Source organism: Sebastes umbrosus, chromosome 2 (genome assembly GCF_015220745.1).
Source record: "Sebastes umbrosus isolate fSebUmb1 chromosome 2, fSebUmb1.pri, whole genome shotgun sequence".
Taxonomy (NCBI): Eukaryota; Metazoa; Chordata; class Actinopteri; order Perciformes; family Sebastidae; genus Sebastes; species Sebastes umbrosus.
Genome location: NC_051270.1, coordinates 39,242,311 through 39,266,158, shown reverse-complemented (window position 1 = coordinate 39,266,158; position 23,848 = coordinate 39,242,311). Strand labels below are relative to the sequence as shown.

The 23,848-nt window shown below is 42.7% G+C and overlaps 1 protein-coding gene across 4 annotated transcripts in view; it reads left to right on the top strand.

Moving 5' to 3' along the window:
- arnt2 (aryl-hydrocarbon receptor nuclear translocator 2) overlaps nt 1-23,848 on the top strand; it is a 105,082-nt gene that overhangs the window by 32,092 nt on the left and 49,142 nt on the right. For 2 of the 4 annotated variants that reach the window (XM_037796653.1, XM_037796671.1), the window contains 4 exons: nt 1,407-1,608; nt 6,545-6,758; nt 17,071-17,173; nt 23,727-23,792. In XM_037796653.1, coding sequence (XP_037652581.1) covers nt 1,407-1,608; nt 6,545-6,758; nt 17,071-17,173; nt 23,727-23,792 — 585 coding nt within the window. Of the gene's footprint in view, nt 1-1,394; nt 1,609-6,544; nt 6,759-17,070; nt 17,174-23,726; nt 23,793-23,848 lie in introns of all 4 variants that reach the window. The other 2 variants (XM_037796644.1, XM_037796662.1) reach the window with 1 other exon arrangement.

Sequence of the window (23,848 nt, the reverse complement as noted above, 5' to 3'; positions counted from 1 at the left end):
CACATTGAGGAAAAAATAAATCGGAGATTTCGAGAATAAAGTTATTGGTTTATGAGAAAAAAGTCATAATATTACAAGAATAAAGTCATAATATCATAAAGTAGTAATTTTACGTGTTATTTCATTTATTTCTTGTAAAGTTATGACTTTATTCTCGTAATATTACAACTTTTTTTCTCGTAAAATTATGACTTTATTCTGGAAATCTCAGATTTTTTTCCCTTAATGTGGCCCTAATACTCCGTCGTATATTTGCTCTTTGGCCCTCCCTGCATTAGACTTATATACTATATACTTAGACTATAAACTGCGTTACCTTCATCACAATGATCAAATGTTTTGCGGCTCCAGACAGATTTGTTTTTTTGTTTTTTTTTGCTTAAAATGGCTCTTTTGATAGTAAAGGTTGCTGACCCCTGGTCTAATAGAAACCCAAAATACAAGTATGAACCTGAAAATGAGCATGATATGTCCCCTTTAAAGCCCCCTATTGGACACAAAGTGGATGATGCAGTCCCAAAAGAAAGAACGATGATGTATATTATTATTTCCGGCAAAAAATTGGTGTCAATAAAGACTGAAAATACCACTTGAAGCATCACCATCTAAGAAAACATGCCGAGTAAAAACACCCAGTATCAAACACCAGCAATTAGACACACCCCCCGAACAAACAATGAGGCACTCAGTGGAAAAGCCCAACAACAAACCGCAACAATTACTATCTGCTTTTTTTGGCATTGCACCCTATGGGCAATACATAAATCAATAAATATACACATTAGACATGCTGTTTCACTATTTAGATGGTAAAATACATGGTGCCGAAGTGTACGTTAAAAAATGAGGGATTCAAATTTATTTTACCCATATATTGACGGAGATACACAGATTCTCTCTAAAATTGTTTTTATATATAGATCGATTTTCTGTTTGCCGCTCAAACAATTCTTGATACTAATTAGATTATTTTTTGGCATGAAAATTGCCCAAAATATTAGATATTGGGACAAAAAGAGTATTGGCTTCAACCTCAGTGAAAAGTGTCAATTGTATATTAATGGGTCTGAAGGGGATTTTGTGTCAGACTGAGACAAACAGGTGCGACAGAGTACAGTAGGAACCTCTAAAAGCTTGTGTGTCCCTCCTGTTGTCTGAAGGAAATTCCTCTCAATCAAAGTCTAATTTCTCATTAAAGACCTGGCTGACCTGCTGTATTATAAGCAGGTATAAGCAAGCAAGTAAAAGCATAGTGAAAAGTCTGGAGAGTACTGTATTGGAGATATACGTCAGGATCAGATGCATCATAGCTGTTGATTATTTGTTCAAGTAAGCCTGGCTAGGGGTTCCCAGTCTGTACTTTGCACAGCCTAACTGCTCTCTCTCTGTTTTAGAGAGAACCACAGTGAGATTGAACGGCGTCGGCGCAACAAAATGACCCAATACATCACCGAGCTGTCGGACATGGTGCCTACCTGCAGTGCCCTGGCCCGGAAACCCGACAAGCTGACGATCCTGCGTATGGCTGTCTCCCATATGAAATCCATGAGGGGCACTGGCAACACGTCTACCGATGGGGCTTATAAGCCCTCCTTTCTCACTGAACAGGTACTGTAACTGTCACAGATCGTCACACAGGACATACACATTTAAAACATATTCAACGTCCTTATCTTATTTTTTATAAAATACTTTAATATTAAAGTTAAAAACTAATTTATACGAATGGATCTACACAAAACAATAGTGGGAATACTCAGTTTGGAGGGGCCATCTGGAGAGAAAGATGAACATTTAATGTCAAATCAGAAAGAAAACTGGGACTTGAATGACATACACAATACAAGATTCAAGATTTAAGATGTTTATTGTCACACCGGTTATACAAGTACAATCACGTGAAATACTATTTGCTGGGAAGCTCCATTAAGAAAACGGTAAGTTAAGTCGCAAAAAATAAAATAAAATAAAAATAAAAATAATAATAATAAATGACACAACAATAACAAAATAAATTTACAGTAATAGAATAAAAAAATAAATAAAAAAAATTGTATTTACAAATAATATAAAGTACAATAATAAAGGAAATACTTTGTATATGGTAAATATAGAAGCATGTATATATATATATATATATATATATATATATATATATATGGGAGCAGTAGTGGTTGCATTCTATAAAAATATTGCACAGGCATTTTTTTATATTGCACATATTGGGGGAATTGTTACCTAGATTTTTCAAACCAAGATATTATGTGTTACATGCACAACTGATCATCTTCAAGACCCTGATCCTAACGGTGTGCATGAATCCAAATTTGAAGCATCCCTTTAGAACTCTAAGAAGTTCATGTTCACACTGGGTTTCTTCTATAGATTAAAGTCATGTTTCTCTCCATCCTCATGTCAACGTCTGCTTACAGGCCTATTCCTGTCTCAACTAAACTATGCTGATACCATTTACACAGTTGCTTGTCCCACTAATTTGGCCCACTACTTGACCCACTTTATCATGCTGCTTTGGGATATATTTCAAACTTCAGGCTACAGGACTCATCACTGCACATTGCACAATGTGGTCGGACGGTCTTCACTTGCTATGAGCAGGATTTAGCACTGGTATATTTTAATGTACAAGGCCATTCTAGGCATGTACTAGGGATGCTCAGTTTGGAAACGTTTTTTAACCGTTAACCGACCCTCGTTAACCGATTATTAACCGTTAACCGACAAGATTTGTGCCTTGCATGCAGCGGTGTACCAGCTGCAGGAGCACAACAGATATTGGTTGACGGGAGTCTCCAGTTCACCGTCCGGGAGCGTTAACTTAACAGCTACGATGCTGCGTGTAGTGTCGCGGACATGCAGCCACTTACACAGTAAAAGTCTCCACCACACATTTAGTTTAGTTTAGTAGGTTGTCAGCTGTGTGTCTGTCCGGTGTAACTTTAGCGAGTGTCCAACAAACAGTGTGTGTATTTGTGCTACGTTAGCAGCTCTAGCATTGCCGGAGGCTTCGTGCTCACCGCCGCACACGTAGTCTGAGTAACTTTAGTGAGTTTCCAACAGACCGTGTGTGTGTGTGTGTTGTTGGTGAGTGTGAGGTTGTTGGTGGCGTTCTAGCTGTGAACGTAGGTGTAGCAGTGTGTGTACAGTTTATTTGTCGGTGAATAAATGCTACGAAACTACAACTCCTCCACTCCACTCAAGCGAGCTGGAGCTGTTCTTTTAATACATCCATGGAGAGACCGGAGCCGACTTCCTGTATCCTGCAACTCCGGCTCCGCCTCTTAAGGTGGGCTGTTAAGGTGGACCAGCTTTTCTCCTTAAAGAGACTAGCCGCTCCTTTGAGCCGCTCAGCTTTTGAATTAATTATCAACATCTCTTTTAACCGTTTTAACAGATAGATGCTTAATGTTGGTTAACCGTTAAACGGTTAATTATGGACATCCCTAGCATGTACTGATGCTCTAAGTTTGTACTTGTACAAAATACCTACTTTCCAATAATTGGCGAGGCTTTAAGGTGCCACCCGTGCAGACTGAGGAATAAAATGTAAATAAAAATGTGCAATTATTCTATGCATCAGCGTTCACTCCGAATAGAAACCTTGTTTGAAACTAGCGGATTCAACTTTTCCCAATCTGCTCACTGTATGATGTAAATCTTCTCCCCAGCTACTTTCTTTTTTCATAACACTGTAGGTTTACTCTCTGCACATGTTTGACTATCTGAGCCAGGTCACAGCAAGGCACAGTTTGCCATGTACAGGTGTATGTGACACTCCCAGGGGAACTACCTGTTACTGGGCCGTGTCCTCTGCTTCTAGGGAGATAAATGTTCAGTTATTTCAGTAGTGGTATGTTCTGATAAAATCGTTGCTAACACAACAGTAACAGGGCCACAAACTCAGTACAGGTCCATCCTGTATTATCTCAGGGCGACATGGATGCATTGTGCATGTTGAAGTTAAAAGTCAGTGACTAAAATGACCAAATATGCTCGCTGTATTTTTTTTACTGTGCATCATGGGATTTCTTTTTCCAAGAAACTGGAACAATTTTGACGTTAAGAAACCTGGAAAATGACTCTGGCAGATCACTACCTACTAATCTAGAGAGTGGTTTGAGACAGAGACACGCCCTGAGGCAGATCACAGACTTCATGGCCCAATCCCAGCGTCCACACTTACAGACTCACAGACTTTGAGGCGCGTTCCCACAAAGTCCGCAAGGGTTTTTAGGGCTGTCCCACAGTCAAATCCTCTCTCTCACAGACATTTTGAGCCCTTTATGAACACCTTCCGTAAGTCTGCATTTCTGTAGACTATGCCTGAGGGAATTACCCACAATTCGTGACGTTAAACACAAGTTTGACACAGTTACCAGGGGAACCCCGGAGGTGTTAAAAAAACAAACCAAGAGGACGGCACATGGGTGTTCAGCCAGGTATATTTAAATTTATACAGAAACTTTAACATTACGGATTTAAGATGGTCCATAAAAATCACAAGAAATCATATTACACACCTGGTTTATTTATCAACCAGTTGTTTTAATTTTCTTAAAGCTGCAGTGGGTATATGATTAAAAAAAGTTATTTTTATAAAACGGTCACTATATCGTGACAGTAGTACATGACACAGGTAATCTGAAAAAAATCATGTTCCTCTGTGTCGTCCGGTGCTCCTAATGGCATCTGCAAGATTTCACAGACTGGAGGAAAACAACCAATAAGAGCTGATCTGGAGTCTTGGCGTCTCTGAGCAGCTGTCAATCACTTACTGTAATGCCTATTTCTCTCCTCAAATGTTTTCAGAAACATCTTGTAGTGTACTGTTTAGCTGTAAAATGAGAAAGTTTGTGACCCGGCGCCATGTTGAGATCAGTTGAGGAAATACCAAGCACCGCCCACCAGCTGGAGCACAGCCAATAGGAACGCTCTCCCTCTCTGAAATGACCTGTGATTGGTCAAAGTCTCTCGTCACGGGCTAGATGTTCTAAAGCCTGAAAACAGAGCCATGAGGAGGAGCAGAAGTCTAGTTTTCTCTCAGAATACTTGAATTACAATATGCTGAAAGGTTATTATGGGATTTTTGCCCAATGATGCCAAAAATATACTGCCTACTGCAGCTTTAATGAGGTTTGACAAAAACAACTAAATTGATTTTTTGACAGTTACCTCTAGTCTCATGAAGGCAAGAGCCTGGAAGACGTTCAGATGGACAGTAAAAAACGTGAAATGAAAACCCACAATTGGTGTTGTCAAGGTAACGTGATATGTTGCTGCAAAGTGCTGTCCCATTCATATTTATACCATTTCAGGCCCTCGCAGCCTCTCACACTCAACCATTTACCAGTTGGCGTCAGTCAAGTCCCTGAGGGATCCAGACTTTAGGGGGGGACATTGGGTTTGGGCCTGTAAACACTGCCAATAGAAGGTAGTGTGTAACTGTCAAATGATTCTCAGCCTGTTTGGTCATTTAATAAGCTCAGTGTCTGTCCTGTTTTTCTAAGATACTCAGGTTTTTAAGTTGAAGATGATGAAGGTACTGTGCACCTTCAGCACTATCTGAATCTGAAGGCCTTTACTAGGGATGCACCCATACCACTTTTTTTCAGACCGAGTACAAGTACTTACATTTGGGTACTCGCCGATACCGAGTACCGATACAAGTACTTCTCTGTGCCAAAAGACCCTCGTTAACAGCTAGCTGGTGGGTGTGAGCAACACACGGCAGGCTGCAACCAAAACCCCGTGGTGCAATGAAAGTGAGGCGCACCACCGGCCCGTCTCGCCCGCACAGTCGGGGAGGTGGAGTGTGGGCGCGTGCGATAGGATCCGGAAGATGGTGATGAGAGGTTAACGCCACGCTGCCGTAAAGTGGTATCGCTGCTGTTGTATCGGAGCCGCTTTGCGAGTACGAGTACATGAGCACAGTATCGGACCCGATACTGGTATCGGTATCTCTTTTTTTTGCATGTCAATATATTTTTTGAACTGTTGTTTTTGTCGTGAATAATTTCACACAGAATTGCAAATATCACTCGGCGAAAAAGCGATGGGGTTTTTATTTAGAACGAGGTCGTTTTAGAACGAGCCTTCGTGTTGTTATGAGCAACACGAAGGCTCCGTAGTTCAAACCAAGACGGAAAACTTTATTACTCCTTTCAACCTTGACAAAGGTTTATTTCACAATAAAACCCCTAGACATATTTGTAGACGCGTATTTTGCATTTTCGTGTGTTTTGTTTTGTCACGCACCTGGTGCGTAAAGGTCTTTACACTTGTTTGTAATTATGGCTAATTAGTGAACGTAATATGTCATAAAGCTGATTATAAAGATCTACCTGCTACATTTGAACTCTGCCTCCTAATTTGAGTTAAATAGTTCCTACCGTTCCTTCCTTCCGATAGTACGGATCCTTAACACAAATCCAGTGTTTAATCAATGTACATTCTTTGGTCTTACCTCTGTATGTGTGTGTGTGTGTGTGTGTGTGTGCTCACTCATGTACCTTTCTGCTCCCTGTAGGAACTGAAGCATCTGATCCTGGAGGCGGCGGACGGCTTCCTGTTTGTGGTTGCCGCGGAGACGGGACGGGTGATCTACGTGTCGGACTCGGTGACGCCGGTGCTGAACCACCCCCAGGGGGAGTGGTTCGGCAGCACCCTGTACGAGCAGGTCCACCCCGACGACGTGGACAAGCTGAGGGAACAGCTCAGTACTACAGAAAACTCCATGACAGGTAGAGGACGTGCTGCCAATAAGAAGTCTCTCTCTCTCTTTTTCTCTCTGCTTTTGTTAATTGTCAGTTTGCAAAAGGTTTCAGAGCGGCAGCAGAGAGTTCTTAAAACCACCTGTCACACACAACACATAGATACCGGTGCTACCAATAGACTGCCGCAGTGGCTCAGTTGCCTATATTATGCCTAGCCTAGCTTCATGCTGTTGATTGTTGATCAGTCTGTTTGCGTGTTGGAACCTGTGTTTTGCTATTCTGCTTCTCATTTCGGTGAGATTTAAATTTTTACGAAGTTTTGAAGACCGTGAAAGAGATCATTGTGGACTTAGAAGCATGAGAGACAATCTAGTTTTCACCATCATCCCCGAACATCAGTAAAGGAAATCATGAGCACGCAGCTCAAACTACCTGCAGAGACGGCGAATGTCACATTCTACTGCGTACGCCATCCGGGATCGAAGAACACCACCAACCGACCACGGCTGATAGGCGCCAAATTCAGACATAGAAAGACAGAGAAACCCTGGGTTGATTTACTGAGTTGATAACCACCTTCGTAGGACCGTTTAGCGGGATCTCATTTGTTAGGGTTAGTGAAGCCAGATAAGGAGAAGATACCCTGGGGATGTTGAACTCACTTTGTAGTACAGGCCTCAGGTCTCCTCCGCCTCTACGACAGCGCCCGGGTGCAAGGGTGTGTGTAATACATCTCCGGAGGACTCCGCTCAGCTGGTCCGAGCCCCCCAGTGGGTTGAGTAATACATTATTTTTATTATTATTATTATTAGTAGTTTTCATTATTTATTAATACATGTTTATCATATTTGGCTTAGTGCTTATTATCATGAATTCCCGTACGACCATGCGCTACAGATCGTTTAAATAGGGCCCATGGTCCGGGAAATTGAAATCATCATACAGTCTGAGTAGATTTTCAGTCATTATATTTCAGTGTTCATGTTGTTACCCATCTTCATTGTCAGTGCCATACATACAGTATCTAACAACAGTTATTTTGAATTCAGGAAAGGGTCTATGCCATCCTAATTTAGGATTCCTAACTTGGGACGGTTCTGTAATAGCTAAGTTCCTATCCTAAGATAAGACAGGATTTTTTCCTAAATGCAGTAATGCAGCAAACATGTTTTTGTTATACCAAAATTCCTAAATGTCATCTTAAACTGAGATAAGATAGGAACTCAGACTAAAGCCTGGGTTTTACTTGTAAAATGAAGTGTCACCAAATATAGTCATGGATTAAAGGTTACATGATTGTTGCAAGGTGAGGTGCAGGAGAGCAAGGTGAAAAATCACGAAGAGAAATCATCACACTGGCAGGTAAGTATGCTTGAAAAATAAGGCAGACTTTTATTTTCAGTCTGTAAAAATTCCATCAAACAAAGGAAAAACACATGGAGGGAAAAACATCCTCTGCATTCAGTTACACAGCTCACCACATGCCTGGTGCTGCTCTTTTTACCACTCTTCTCCCAAACTCTACTTTCACACATGGTCATATAACCTAACAGCCCGCCTTTCCAGTTCAAACTGGCTTATCAGGCGAGTGCTGCCATCAGCTCAGACTGGAGACACCTGCAGTGAGAACCTGGGAAATCAGAGCACACCTGATTACACTTGGAGCCACTCAGTCCCTGTCAGTCAATTAACCCCTTAACTACCCACATAAGGAAAAACAAAGATAACTGTGATCAAGCCCACTTGGCTTTACCAAACAGTTAGTGAGGGAGTTGTTGCTTCCTCACAATGATATATTCCATAATTCTACAGTCTGGTACCACTGAGTCAGTGTTTACAGTTTTAAAGCATTCTACCTAGATTTCAGAAGTGGCAGACAAAAGAAAATGAGTGACAGGTGTTCAATGTTCAGTGACCTGCTCAGTAGCAGGTGAGGAAAAAGGTTCAATTCAGACCCTGCTCGCGACCCTCGCGCATGCGTCAAGCATAAGTCAGGCAGAACGGAAGTGTCTGTAATGAGGAGTTCCATACCACCTCTGGACCAGTCTACCTCTGTTCTTCAACCAACTAATACCTGAGATCAAAAAACAACAACTCTTCCAGCAAACAGAAACACAGCCACAATTTCACTCCTCCTGTATTATTCATCATTTCAACAGGCAGGAAGCGTCTAACCCCCCCCCCCCTCATCACTACATGAAACAATATGGATTCACTCTTCAACAGAGGGCAGTAGCTCAGTCCGTGGGGACTTGGCCCGGAGACTGGTGGGTCGCTGTCTCAAGTCCCCCGCACGGACCGCTCGGCCGCCTGTCCATGGGCAGCCCCCTCACTCTGACATCTCTCTCCATCAAATGCATGTCTATAGGTCATTTGTGCATGTGTGTGTATTTCAGGACTGTGTGTGTGTAATGTGTAAAAATAACAACAGAGTGAAACACATTGAAATTCCCCTCAGGGATCAATAAAGTCTTCTTCTTCTTCTTCTTCTTCTTCTTCTTCTTCTTCTTCTTCTTCTTCTTCTTCTTCTTCTTCTTCTTCTTATTCTTCTTCTTCTTTTTCTAATATGTCGAACCACTCCAGTACTGTAAAATGTCAGAATGTCTGACGTGCTCATGGTGGCCACTAGAGGGCAACATTGTCTTGTTAAAGCTCGTCCTCTGCACGGTAGTGTGAAGGTTTGTAGTTGTGTCTGTCCGTCTTGACCCGGGAGGCCCTCTGAACCACACTGAATACCCAGCAGTGCCATGTAATCCACATAACGCAATAATCTCCATGTAGAGCTGTGACGGATGAAAATACACACGCATCCACCAGCACATCAGCAGCCTTTGAAGTCGCAGCATTTCTCAGAGTTCAGTTTCACTCAGTGGAACTAAAGCAGTATGTTTTTCTCCTTCACTGGTTGGACTTTGTTGTTGTGTGTCCGTTGCAGGCCGGCATGTTTTTCAGATGTGTAGAGGACTGAACAACTTTAATCAGCCAGAACACCAGTTGTTGCTGTCTGTAGTTCATTGTGGGAATAATGAATAAAGCGATCCGTTTACTGCTTTGGAGTCAGGATACGTAACGTGTTATTCAGTGAGCTTTTTGAACTCAGGACAGAGCCAGGTTCACTACAGTGTATCCCCCCCCTGCTGCCAGTCCTGATGCTAAGCTAGGCTAACCATGTCCTGAGTCCAGCTCTGCACTAAACACACACACACATGAGATTGATATCAACCTTCTCATCTCACCCTCAGGAAGCAAGGGAATAAGTGTATTACCCAAACCGTTGAACTTCCTTTAATGCTTTTGACAAAAAGAGAATTTATCTGTTTGATAATCAAATGAAAACATTCAGTAGCTGTTAGGGATGCACCGATACCACTTTTTTACAGACCGAGTACGAGTACTTACATTTGGGTACCCGCCGATACCGAGTACCGATACAAGTACTTCTCTGTGCCAAAAGACCCTCGTTAACAGCCAGCTGGAGGGTGTGAGCGACGCACGACAGGCTGGGTAGTCCCGCATACGAGGTGGTGCGCCGCGACCGACTCTACGTCGGCTTGGAAAGGCTCAGGGCGAAGGTGGCTCAGCTTTGTGGCTCAGGGCTGTGTGACTGTCGACCGGGGCGGACTGTCCTCAGTGTGCCCCAACTGCATCGTGCTGCCAGGGCGGGGTTCAGCCCATGTAAAATGCACCAGGGTTCTGCGGCAATGTCTGCAACCCACCCGACCCGTCTTGAAACACGGACAAAGGAGTCTAACGCACGCACGAGTCAGAATGTGCAAGCAAAACCCTGTGGCGCAATAAAAGTGAGGGCCGGCGTGCGCCGGCTGAGGTGGAATCTCGGCCCAGTGGGGTCGGGCGCACCACCGGCCCGTCTCGGGGAGGTGGAGCGTGAGGACCCGAAAGATGGTGACGAGAGATTAACGTCACGCTGCCATAAAGTGGTATCGGTGCCGTTGTATCGGAGCCGCTTTGCGAGTACGAGTACATGAGCACAGTATCGGATGTGTTACCCGATACTGGTATCGGTGCATCCTTAGTAGCTGTGGTAAAAGAGGAGCCTCCATCAACGTGGGACTGGCTGACTGTAGAACAGGAAAACAAATCTGTCCTTCACTTATTTTCCTGTTTGTGATGAGCTGTTGCTGTGAGCAGCAGTGACTTTAAAGAATTGCTGTGTATTCATAATGTAAAAGAGTTGCTTGAAAGCTACAGATCAGAACACCCTGTGTCTCACGCCTTATGGTGGAGTCTCTCTCAGTCTCTGATGTGCAATGTGGAGAAAGATGGATGAATGCTAGCAGACAGTGTTTCCTCTCAAACTTAGCTATTTGTCCTCTTTAGTGTTTTCCTCCTGCTTTTGAAAGCAGTAAATAGCAGCAGAGATGAACAGATGGAAAAAAACACATCAATATTCTGTTGCAGAAAATAGATGAAGAGATAGATGGCGATGACTGGATGATGTTGTGGTGGGATAGAGTGCTATTTGGGCTCTTGTTATACTGCAGGTTTGTCTGGTTACAGCAGGGAATAGATTCTTCATATCTTTCTGAAATTCCTAATGCAGCAACAGCTCCATTCCTGACGAATATCTGGCTCATTGGCTCTCTCATGTTCTCTGCTAGAAATGTCATTATTGCTGATAGGAATGTTAATAATAATAATCACCACTGTGAGTTGAAGGCTTGTTCATTCCCCTGTGTAGCAGTGTGACAGCTGCATCAAGCATTTCACTGGGGCTGCTGTAAATTGTCATATAAATATTCACATAATGGCAGAGTCTTAAATAGTTTTATTTTGTCATTATTATTTAAATTCAGCATTAATATCCATGTCTGCGTAGCTAATTCCATATCAGTACAACAGTCAGGCCATACTCCCCACTTCGCTGCTTGTATTTTTAACAGAAATACCCGTCACATCCACCTATTAATTACAGTTTTTCCACTTTTTGTTATTCCTGACCCACGTTAAAGCTTCAGTAGTCAGTATATTTTTGGCATCATTAGGCAACAATTCCATAATAACCTTTCAGCATATTGTAATTCAAGTATTCTGAGAGAAAACTAGACTTCTGCTCCTCCTCATGGCTCTGTTTTCAGGCTTTAGAAAATCTAGACTGCGACGGGAGACTTTGACCAATCACGGGTCATTTCAGAGAGGGAGCGTTCCTATTGGCTGTGCTCCGGCTGGTGGGCGGTGCTTGGTATTTCCTCAAGGCATCTCAACATGACTGCCGGGTCACAAACTTTCTAATTTTACAGCTAAACAGGACACTACAAGATGTTTCTGGAAACATTTGAGGAGAGTAATAGGCATTACGGTAACAGAATATTGATTCATATTTGATCAGCGCTGCCTAGTTTGACCGTTTTGACATCCTCTTTGACTCAAGGATGAACTGATTAGAATTTGGTGGCCAAAGGTCACTGTGACCTCACAAAACACATTTCCGGCCATAAGTCAAAAATGTATTTGCTAATTATGACAATTTCACACCAATGTCTAACAGGATAAAATGATGAAGTGATGACATTTTGGATGGACGTGGATGTAAACTGCAACTTGACTGGTTGGCGGAGGGGCACAACCGAGAGGCAGTAATTCTAGTTCTTTCAAAAACAAGTCAGATATCAGAGAATCCTTGTGTTGCGCATCAATTTCCGACAGGAAAGCCTGAAGTGATTAAGCGCTCTTAATGGGATCAGATTAATATCTTTCACCACGGTACTCATCACATTCCAGATGCTGGGTGGCTCTGGTGCAGAGTGCTTCCTGATGTATAATTCAATGCAATTTCACGGCCTCTCCCCCATATTCCCCCTAACCTTACTGCACGCCAAGGATGCCATTCCATTCTGCTCACTTGTCAAGGCCGGAGGGCCGTCGGTTGTAACTCCACACAGTTGTGTGAGATGACTTCATTGATGCCGTCTGATACAACTTCTAAAATGACCTTCCTATTGTCTTGCCCGTGAGGCTTTTTAGATCAGCAAATTAGCAGCTGAGCATTATTCATAGTGTCGGTGCTTTCAACACAAGCAATTGAAAAGAAGTCCGATTCCCATCCCTTGTTTTGATCCTTAGGTCTCTTGATAAATCAGCGACTTGCCGGGGAGCCATGTTCCTTGCAAAACTGTCATTATAAAATTCTCGCTGCTTTTCTCTGCCGTATTTGGTTTCCTTGAGTAAGAAACATCACTCTGTACCATTGTGATGTCTGGAAGGACTTCAGGAACTCAGAGCTGTCAACAGTATCATTAGGGTCTGTGTGCTATCAACACTTTCTCATGACTTACCAGTGGCATTTCATCATTCGCATAAATGCAGCTGTTATTATTGTTTTAAGAATTAGGGCTGTCAAACGATTCAAATAGTTCAATGCGATTAATCACAAATTCATCACTCATTTTTTTATCTGTTCAAAATGTACCTTAAAGGGAGATTTGTCAAGTATTTAATCCTCTTATCAACATGGGAGTGGGTAAATATGCTGCTTTATTCAAATGTATATATATATTTATTATTGGAAATCAATTAACAACACAAAACAATGACAGATATTGTCCAGAAACCCTCACAGATACTGCATTTAGCATAAAACAATATGCTCAAATCATAACATGTCAAACCGCAGCCATGTGATTATCATAAAGTGGGCATGTCTGTAAAGGGGAGACTCGTGGGTACCCATAGAACCCATTTACATTCACATATCTGGAGGTCAGAGGTCAAAGGACCCCTTTGAAATTGGCCATGACAGTTTTTCCTCGCCAACATTTAGCTTAAGTTTGGAGCGTTATTTAACTTCCTTGGCGACACCCCAGTATGACATGGTTGGCACCGATGGATTCCTTAGTTTCATATGATACCAGTATATTCACTTTAAAAACTAAGCCCGTTACGACCTAAAAATTGCAAATTACGTTAACGCGCTGTAGACATGAGTGGTCTTAAAATGAATTTGAGTTAACGTGTTATTATCACATTAACTTTTACAGCCCTAGTAAGAATGTTAAATATGGGGGTTAATGTATTATGTTGAATGTGAACAAATTTAGTAAATCCACTGTAGAAAACTATTTGAAGTTCACCTGTAATGTGCCTGTTCTCCAACTGATCCTCAACAGCAAGCAGCTATCCTTTTACCTAGAAATAAATGTGACTACGCTTTATACAATCTTATCTTGTTTAATCCCACATAGACCAGCATTACAGGCCTGGGGGGGTTCATTTATAGAACATAATCACATCTAATTAGATATTTTCCCCTGAAGACATTATGCAACTGATTTCACAGGCTGAGTAGTCCAAACCATGACTAGTAAACAGTTTATCTGTAAGGAACTGTCCTCCTGATATGAGTACGAGTTTTTACACCCAGCATGCACTGTCATGCAGGTGGACAATAGCTCGAGTGAGAGAAAATAGCATGTGCTTGTTGCTCTTTGGGCTCATTGTTGCCGATGTAATTGGTCTGTTATGTGTTTACCATGGTCATCAGCCTTCTGTCCTCCGTCTGGTTCACTCACCTTCATATTTGCGAAATACCGAGAATTCCTTTTCCATCTGGAAAGGATCAGTCATGTTCTGATGGAGACCGGAGATTGTGCAGGTTACAGTAACAAACCCAAGCTGTGGGGTCACACCATCCCTTTCTCAACCTGAATATCAGCCCGAAACAGTCCAAAACAAACCACCTTACCCATGTGATCAAGGAACATGGGTCCTTGGCGGAGTTCTCCTGGGACCCCCTGGAAAAAATGAGAAAGAATTTGACTCTAATTGAATTCACAAGAAGTGACAGTTACAAAGTGTTTTACAAATTACTCTCTCAGCTTCACTGTCACCTCGTCAGTACAAAGAGTGTTGACAGTCCTAACACCAAATCCAGACTTTGAGGGTCATTCTGAGCTCTGTGTTGTTGGGACCTCAGTGCTGTCTTGGACTAGGTTTCCTCTGGCAGCTCCACACATCAGCTGTCTCTTTGGGCCTCCACAGGAATTTCTCTCTTTTCATCTCTGTCCCAATGCCAGTAAATAGAATTGGTTGAGGAAATTACCATGCACTTACACAACAACAACTCTCACACAAAGGGTAGTTGGATGTTAGCCACAGTGTGATAAATCGGGCCCATAAAGGCCTTTTATTACACTTCTGGTATGATGGATATGATGCGGTATGATTAAATACTGTAGAATGACATTGGTATGTGAAGGAACTAGGGCTGTCAATCGATTAAAATATTTAATCGCAATTAGTCGCATGATTGTCCATAGTTAATCGCAATGAATCGCACATTTTTTATTTGTTCAAAATGTACCTTAAAGGGAGATTTGTCAAGTATTTAATACTCTTATCAACATGGGAGTGGGCAAATATGCTGCTTTATGCAAATGTATGTATGTATTTATTATTGGAAATCAATTAACAACATAAAACAATAACAATTAAAGCGGCGAGCAGCGATGAACGGGCCCTCGCATCTTCCCGCAGGTCGGAGGTAGTGGATGACAGTCCAGGCAGTTTGAGGCCCATCTTGTCTTAGATTTCTCACTGACCTGTCCATCAGTGTCCTTCTTGAGCCTCTGCAGGCCATTTCTGGACTCAGAGGCCAGAGCTCTCTGCGAGAATTTGAGTTGAGGTCACTAGGTCTAAGGATGATCTAAGGAGCGGGATTTAACTGCTAATCTGGCCGATTTTTGACGCGGCTGGCCAGGCACAATGAAACCGTAACTCTGATGAGTGCAATGACGCCTGCCACAAGACTCTATGACAAACGGTTCATGAGTTATGAAAGGGGGTGGGGCTCTGAGTCTATTTTGTACAGTGTGTTCTATGTACAGTGGAGTTACAACAACTTCCTGTTTCATGGCGAATGGCTCAAAATGGCCGCCACGCCACGGTCAGGTCGTTCAGTGAAAACTCACCATTTGAATAACTTTTCATCCTGAAGGTCTTAAGATGGTCCTGACCAAATTTCAAGTCGTAGGAGGAGTTCGTTAAAGTACACGGCCTATGAAACACAAAAAATGGGCGAAAACATTACATTAAAAATGGCTGACTTCCTGTTGAGTTTTGGGCATACCTCCAAAAGGCTTTTTTGTGCATCTCCACATGTTTCATCTGCCTGCCAAATTTCATACATGTAGGTGAAACCAGAGCGAGGGGCTCAATTTTTTCAATTTTCTAGGGGGCGCTAGCGAGCCATTTTGCAACACGAAAGCCCCAGACCCTTAAAATATCAACATTTTTCACCGCCTCTGATAAGTATGCTAAGTTTAACAATTTTTTGAGCATGTTAAGGTCGTCAAAAAGGCGATTAATTTGAGAGAAAAAGAATAATTCCTACAGTTTCAATAGGGCTTTCGCTAGCCTGACGTTGTCGGTGCTCGGGCCCTAAATATTGTCCAGAAACCCTCACAGGTACTGCATTTAGCATAAAACAATATGCTCACATCATAACATGGCAAACTGCAGCCCAACAGGCAACAACAGCTGTCAGTGTGTCAGTGTGCTGACTTCACTATGACTTGCCCCAAACTGCATGTGATTATCATAAAGTGGGCATGTCTGTAAAGGGGAGACTCGTGGGTACCCATAGAACCCATTTACATTCACATATCTGAAGGTCAGAGGTCAAGGGACCTGGTTGTTACCAATGGATTCTTTAGGTTTTCTAGTTTCATATGATACCAGTATCTTCACTCTTGCTTTAAAACTGAACTCGCTGCGACCTAAAATTGCAAATTACATTAAAGTAATTAGTGCCGTTAAAATGAATTTGCGTTAACGTGTTATTATCGTGTTGACTTTGACAGCCCCTAAGAGGAACATGTTACCCTGAATTTATTCTGAAAGGACATTTTGATTCTATCTGAACAGTGTTTTAGAACACTGGAGCACAGATGACAACAATGAAATAAGGTAATAGAAACGGGGACGTCAAAGTGTGACAGCTTCAATGTTGCTGTGCTCCACAGTGATGAGAACCTGCTGCTGTCCACAGCAAGTTCATGACAACTGCTGGCAAAATTACCGTGACATTTGCCATGGAAATTATGGTCCATAGAAAATGATCTTTGACCCTGTTTTTTCATTGTGAACATACTGTAGCTAAAAGCACAAATATCAGCCAAACAACAGGTGTCTGCTTGAGTCTGTTTTTCTCTCAGCCCTGTAAACATACAGGAGACCATTTGCTCCTCCTTCAGGTCTGCTAATAAGAATATACAGGTTATAAGAAGTAACCGGCTGCTTGTTATAAACGAGTCTTTACATCAGTCTACATGTTAACGGTATCTATGCCCTGATTTAATTTGAGCTGCTGTTTGTGTGTTAACAGGACGGATTCTGGATCTGAAGACAGGAACAGTGAAGAAGGAGGGACAGCAGTCCTCCATGAGAATGTGCATGGGCTCCCGGCGGTCCTTCATCTGCCGCATGAGGTGTGTGTGTGACTGTGACTGTGTGCTAAAGTGTGTGTGTTGTTGTTCTGTCTGCAGTGATGAGCAAGTGCTACATTACCTGGTACTATTTAAACTCAATGCACTACATTTTCCAAAACTTCACAATGTCACAGTACTTCAATAATGCAACCTTTTTACACAAGAAATGCCCAAAAATGTAGGTTAGGAATTAGTCCAGTCACGTATCTAAAGTGTAATAGTGTTACACTAGTTTTAATTTTAGAAAGATTTCATTTGTCAGATTGGTATAACTTGTCTTTGTAAGTACGATTCCTTAAAGGTCCCATATTGTAAAAAGTGAGATTGTCATGTCTGTTATAGTATAAAGTAGGTTTAAGTACTTTATAAATACTGTGAAAGTATTGAAACGTTCAATATCCGGAGAAATACACACAGCCTGTAATCAGAAATTGTGCGTTTGAAACAAGCCGTCAGGATTTCTGTCCATTTGTGATGTCACAAATATACAATATTTAGATCCTTACACGGTTTTAAACGTAAACATTCTAAATGTGTCTCAGTTTATTTGCCTTGCAACGCAATTCTATTGCAATTATGTCGAAATGAGCTAAAACGGAGCGTTTCAGACAGAGGATATACAGACATATTCAGGCAGACAGTATGAGGACAATAAAGTTTTTTTTTTTATGTTACAGCATGTAAACATGTTCTAGTAGAAACACAGCATACAAGTATGAACCTGACAATGAGCATGATATGGGACCTTTAAAGCTCAAGTCATCTTGGTGATGCTTGCAGAGTGTACTCTCCAGATACAGTATATGTGTGCATGACTCCTGACAATGAGTCAGGCCCATCTTGTCTTAGATTTCTCACTGACCCGTCCATCAGTGTCCTCCTGGAGCCTGTGCAGGCCATTTCTGGAATCAGAGACCAGAGCTCTCTGTGAGAATTTGAGTTGAGGTCACTAGGGGCGACCCAGAATAGTAGACTATTCGACGATTCGATCTAAGGAGCGTGAATTAACGGCTAATCTCACAGTCGAATCGTCACAGTGGCGGAAATACGTGGTTATGAAACAAAGGATCATTCCATTCTGGCCATATGGGGGTGCTGAACGTCTGATTTGACATAGAATTGCTTTGATCCTCCCAATAAATCATGATTTTTAGCTAGGGATGCATCGACACCAGTATCGGGTATCGGGTCCGATACTGTGCTCATGTACTCGTACTCGCAAAACGGCTCCGATACAACGGCACCGATACCACTTTACAGCTGCGCGATGTTAACTTCTCGTCACCAACCTTTGGGTCCTCACGCTCCATCTCCCCGACGCTGCGGGCGAGACGTGCCAGTGGTGCCCGACCCCGCTGGGCCGGGATCCCACCTCGGCCCTCACTTTCATTGCACCACAGGGTTTTGCTTGCACCCTCTGACTCGCGCGTGCGTTAGATTCCTTGGTCCATGTTTCAAGACTGGTCAGGTGGGTTGCCGACAGCGCTACAGACCCCTGGCGCCTTTTACGTGTGCCGCGGCACGATACGGTTGACACGGTCGACAGTCGCCCTGGGAGCAGGGAGCCCCGTCATGGTGCGGCGAGGTCCGGGCGGGGAGCGCTGTAAAGCTGCGGCCGCGAACCACCTTCGCCCTGAGCCTTTCCAAGCCGACCTAGAGCCTGCCGTGTGTCACTCACACCCTCCAGCTGACTGTTAACGAGGGTCTTTTGGCACAGAGAAGTACTCGTATCGGTACTCGGTATCGGCGAGTTCCCAAATGTAAGTACTTGTACTCGGTCTGAAAAAAGTGGTATGGGTGCATCCCTATATTTAGCCTATATTGGTATAAATATAAGCCTACTGTCGGCAGGACAAGAGCAGCTAACGTTAACTAGCTCTTCCCCAGCCGATTTCAACACAGAAGGTGCCATTGATTTACATTATGATGTCTTCAGGCTCTGTTCAGTAAAATGAGTATTGGGCGAAGATAAATTCTAAAGTTATTGTGATGCGTTCAAATGTAAATCTTGGCAAATTTGGCAACTTGGCAGTTTTTTGGCGAGGAACTTGAATAAATCCAGTTGTTTGAAGGAGATGTTTTCACAGCAATATAAAATAGTTAATAGAGAGGGAATTATGACCTGTTTAACTTCCTAACAAAAAACAGTATGCAAACGGTAATAAAGGAGTGTGTGTTGAGGAACATGGGATTTATCGGGTTTTTTTTAATGTTTTTTTAACCGTGGTATCAAATTGGTATCAAGAATCGTGGAATTTCACTGGTATTGGTATCGACTACTAACTCTCTGGTATCGTGACATCCCTAATCACTAATAGATTAAGATAATGGCTCATTAAAATGAATTAGGTTAGGCTAAAATGAAGCATATTCAAAACAAATGGAGCCTCTGATATGAGGTCACGTGTACTTTGTAACAGTAGATGGGAGTCAGTTGACATGCAAGCCAACTGAACTGGTGCTCGGTGGTGAACAGCAGGGGTTGGTGTAATGTGGCAGGCAGTCTCACAAAGTGACAGCCATTAAACGTTAACAAAGACATGAATGGCAGTTTTGTTTCTTTCAGCCGAACATTCAAGAGTCCTGCTGAGCTGTTTCTAATTAGCTCCACAGACGCTTTTACAATAGTGTTTCATACGTGATTGATTGTGGTGTTCAGGCTATTATTCCCACAATTAATCATACTATGCAGGCCTGTGAGAGCTATCTGGGTGAGGCAGAGGCAGAGGAAACTAGATGTAAGATACTAACAGAAATTAAAAAAAAAGGAGGGTAGCGCAATAGGATTTAAATCAAGATTACAATAGTAATACAAATATTTTAATTATAAGAATATAAATAATAATATGACAAGTGTATGAATGTTCACAAGTTGTTTTGGCCCAGATCCGATTCCTTTCATACTCTGTCAATACCGTCCTGTTTCAAAAAGAACACAGCACAATCTGTTTATTTTGGGCTCATACCGCAGTAGTGACGTGTGGCTGCTAGATACAGTTAATGGCAATTGTGCTGTATGTGAATACAGCTCGCCGCTGGGTGATGTTATGAACCCAGACACGACGGCGTGTTTTTCCTGACATATCTGGGACTTCCACAACATGTACAAAGCAGCAACAGTGGTTATTTCTTCAACGGTTGATGGAGGAAATGGTGGAAAGAAAAGTTGTGGTATCTATGGAGACAAGCTCCTCCTCCTCTCCGGTGGGAACGGACACAAATGATACCGGCGGTCCAACTCGCGCGAGTAAAGCGAGGTGAAAATTCGCTTCGTTCTTGGTGTGAATGCGACATTACAGGAGAGCAGCACTGCACGGCCTGCAAAAATAGCAGGCACGCAATTGATCTGCTTGTTTATTTTAGCCAATACCGATCCATTAAGCGACCCCTTTCACATTGTCATTTGATGTATTGTTATTATGAAAATATCAATTATAGCGTAAGGACTTCTCATTGATGTTAGCTCAACATGGAGGATGAGTCCTTAAAGTGCTCTGAAAAAAAAACAGCTACTAATCAACCTTGTGGTTAGATTATTTGACCAACTACTGTTTCAAGAATAAACTTTTGTCTACATACATAAACACAATGTACGATTACATGATTACATGGATTATATTTGATATCTGATAGGGATGCACCGATACCCGATACCATGTAACCATGCTCATGTACCCGTACTTGCAAAATGGCTCCGATACAACGGCACCGATACTACTTTACAGCAGCGCAATGTTAACCTCTCGTCACCATCTTTCGGGTCCTCACGCTCCACCTCCCTGATGGTGTGGGCGAGAGGGGCAGGTGGTGCGCCTGACCCCGCGGGGCCGGGATCCCACCTCTGGCACCGGCCCTCACTTTCATTGCGCCACGGGGTTTTGCTTGCACCCTCTGACTCGCACGTCCGTGTTTCAAGACGGGTGGGTGGGTTTGCCGACAACGCCACAGACCCCTGGTGCCTTTGACGTGGGCCGGGCAGGGAACGCTGTAAAGCTGCGGCCGCAAGCCACCTTCGCCCCGAGCCTTTCCAAGCCGACCTAGAGCTGGTCGCGGCGCACTGCCTCGTATGCGGGACTCCCCAGCCTGCCGTGTGTCGCTCACACCCTCCAGCTGGCTGTTAACGAGGGTCTTTTGGCACAGAGAAGTACTCGTATCGGTACTCGGTATCGACGAGTAACCAAAAGTAAGAACTTGTACTCGTATTCAGTCTGAAAAAAAGTGGTATCGGTGCATCCCTAATGTCTGGCCAACAAGCGGGAGACTACTGTTGTGCTCTGGATCTGATACATGGCTGTAGTTATCTTCCTTTATATTAGTGCAGTTTAAAAAGAGTTCAAACCTAGACATACCTGGCAGTATGCACTTTTTTTTAATTCATATGCATGTGAACCTCGAGCCACGTGCCTTTCTATTCTTATGTGATAACGTCGAAAGTTCATCCCCAGAGGTTGTTGGTTAAATAACCGATGTTTCCATACATCATGGATAATTAGACTTAGCACGCTTGCGTCTATATTCTAATAATTATTGCCGTCTGTTGACATCACTCCATCTCCACTACCTAGTTTCTGACCCTTTACAAACCCAGTTTTCTTGCTAGATGTGTCAGCCTCTCCTTGTACTCTATGATGTCAAGATATCACAGTTTGCCCCATAGCACTCATTACTCACTGGCTACAAACTACATCAAAGCAGCTTTGACTGGCTCAGGGGCTTAGAGAAGCTCATGTTTAGTTTAACGCAATAACACACCTTATACATTTTCTTTCCGACGTGCTGGCTGTAGCCTTGTTTTGTCTGGATCTATCACAAAGGCCCGCGAGTCGCACGAGAGCCGCAGCGTCTCATGTTGTTAGGAATTTGTTGGACTGGCACGTTCTTGTGTTATGTTGCTATTCCGGGCTCTGCATAATTCAAACAACATGCTGCTGGGACGAACAGAGACTGCAAGCAAACAGTGAAACGCAACCACATCTGTGACACGTACAGAAACATGGCTGAGAGGAACACAGCACATTTCAGGGAAGCCATTATTAGATCCAGGCAGGCTTATGCAATGTTCCTTTCCTCAGAAAAACACAATGGCTGCTCCAGTGTGTGACCTGTTTGATTTTGGGTTCATTCTATACACTGAGCAAGGATGACATGTCAGTCTGGAGCGTTATTTAGCCTCCTTTGCAACAGGTTAGTATGAAATGGTTGGTATGGTCTAGCTTCATATGATACCAGTATCTTCACTCGAGCTTTAAAACTGAGCCCGTTACAACCTAAAAAAATAAAAAATTGTGTTAATGCATTAAAGAAATTAGTGACATTAAAACTAATTTGCGTTAACGCGTTATTATAGCGTTAACTTTGACAGCCCTAATTTCAATGTATGATGTGTCATTTGGATTCCCCACAACTATAAAATTAGACTATCAAGTAAAGAACCATTGTTTTTTTTGGCTGGACCTCAGAGGGCCAGCCCTACAAACGCAAAAGTCTGTCACTGAGTGAGTGACTGAGTGATGAAGTTGGATTGGTCGGCCGACTGTTGGAGCTTCCTCATTGGCCGTTGCTCTTTCAAAATGAAAAAGGCGGAGAACAGTTATGTGTTTATGTTTTCTGGGGAGCGTGTCAGCGGTTCAATGAATCATTACATAGAGCTGTTGTTGTGCATGTGCTGTTGTCAATGTTCGTTTAAGTTACATTATGTTGTGCTTCATATTGTGTTACCTGCATGCACACCAAGCGCTATGCAAATTTTCGCCTTTCTTTCCTCCATTTCCTCCATCAGCCATGGAAGAAATAACCACTGTTGTTACTTTGTACATTTGTACAAATCATATCATGAAAACCAAACACTGTCGTGTCTGGGTTTGTAACGTCACCTGGCGACGAGCTGTATTCACATACAGCGCCATTGAACTGACTATCTATCAGCCACACGTCGCTACTGCGGTATGAACCCAAAATAAACAGACTGTGCTGTGATTTAATATCAATAAACGGATCAAAGTGTGCCGAAATAACCACATAACGATGTTGATTTGTAAAAAAAGACCGTATTTATGCTTTGTCGGGTCTGTCCGCAACACAACAAGCAAACAACTTTTAAAATGCTTGTATTCTGAATGGAGTTTGGATCGATCAGTGCCAGGCTATGCTAACATTGTAGCTGCTCCATTAACACTCCATCTAGGAATAAATACGGCAGCAACAACGTCAGTGATGACAGCGGGAGAATCTCAACGCTGATAAACTAGTAAATGATGTAAACTAGTATACATACTTACTAGTAGTAGGTATGTATATATTGTTACACACCACTTATATGATGAAGTCTTTGAAGAAGTGACTTCATAGAGCAGTGCATCATGGTCTGTGAGAACTGTGGTCAAGTTACAGAATGTTAAGAGATTCCAGGGCTCATGTGAGCTGTGTCAGTACATAGTGGATATATTGTGTATGTGTGCTGCCTCCTATTGTAATTAGAGTCCACTGTGCTGGTATCATCATGTACCACAGGAATGTAATGTATGCTTTTTTCTTTCTCTGTATTTGTGTGCAGGTGCGGTAGTGCTCCTCTGGATCACATCTCCCTAAACCGTCTGTCTAACATGAGGAAGAGATACAGGTACAGGGACTTCTTCTCTAATCCACTGTCACCCTCTCATTTCATAATCCAGTTCC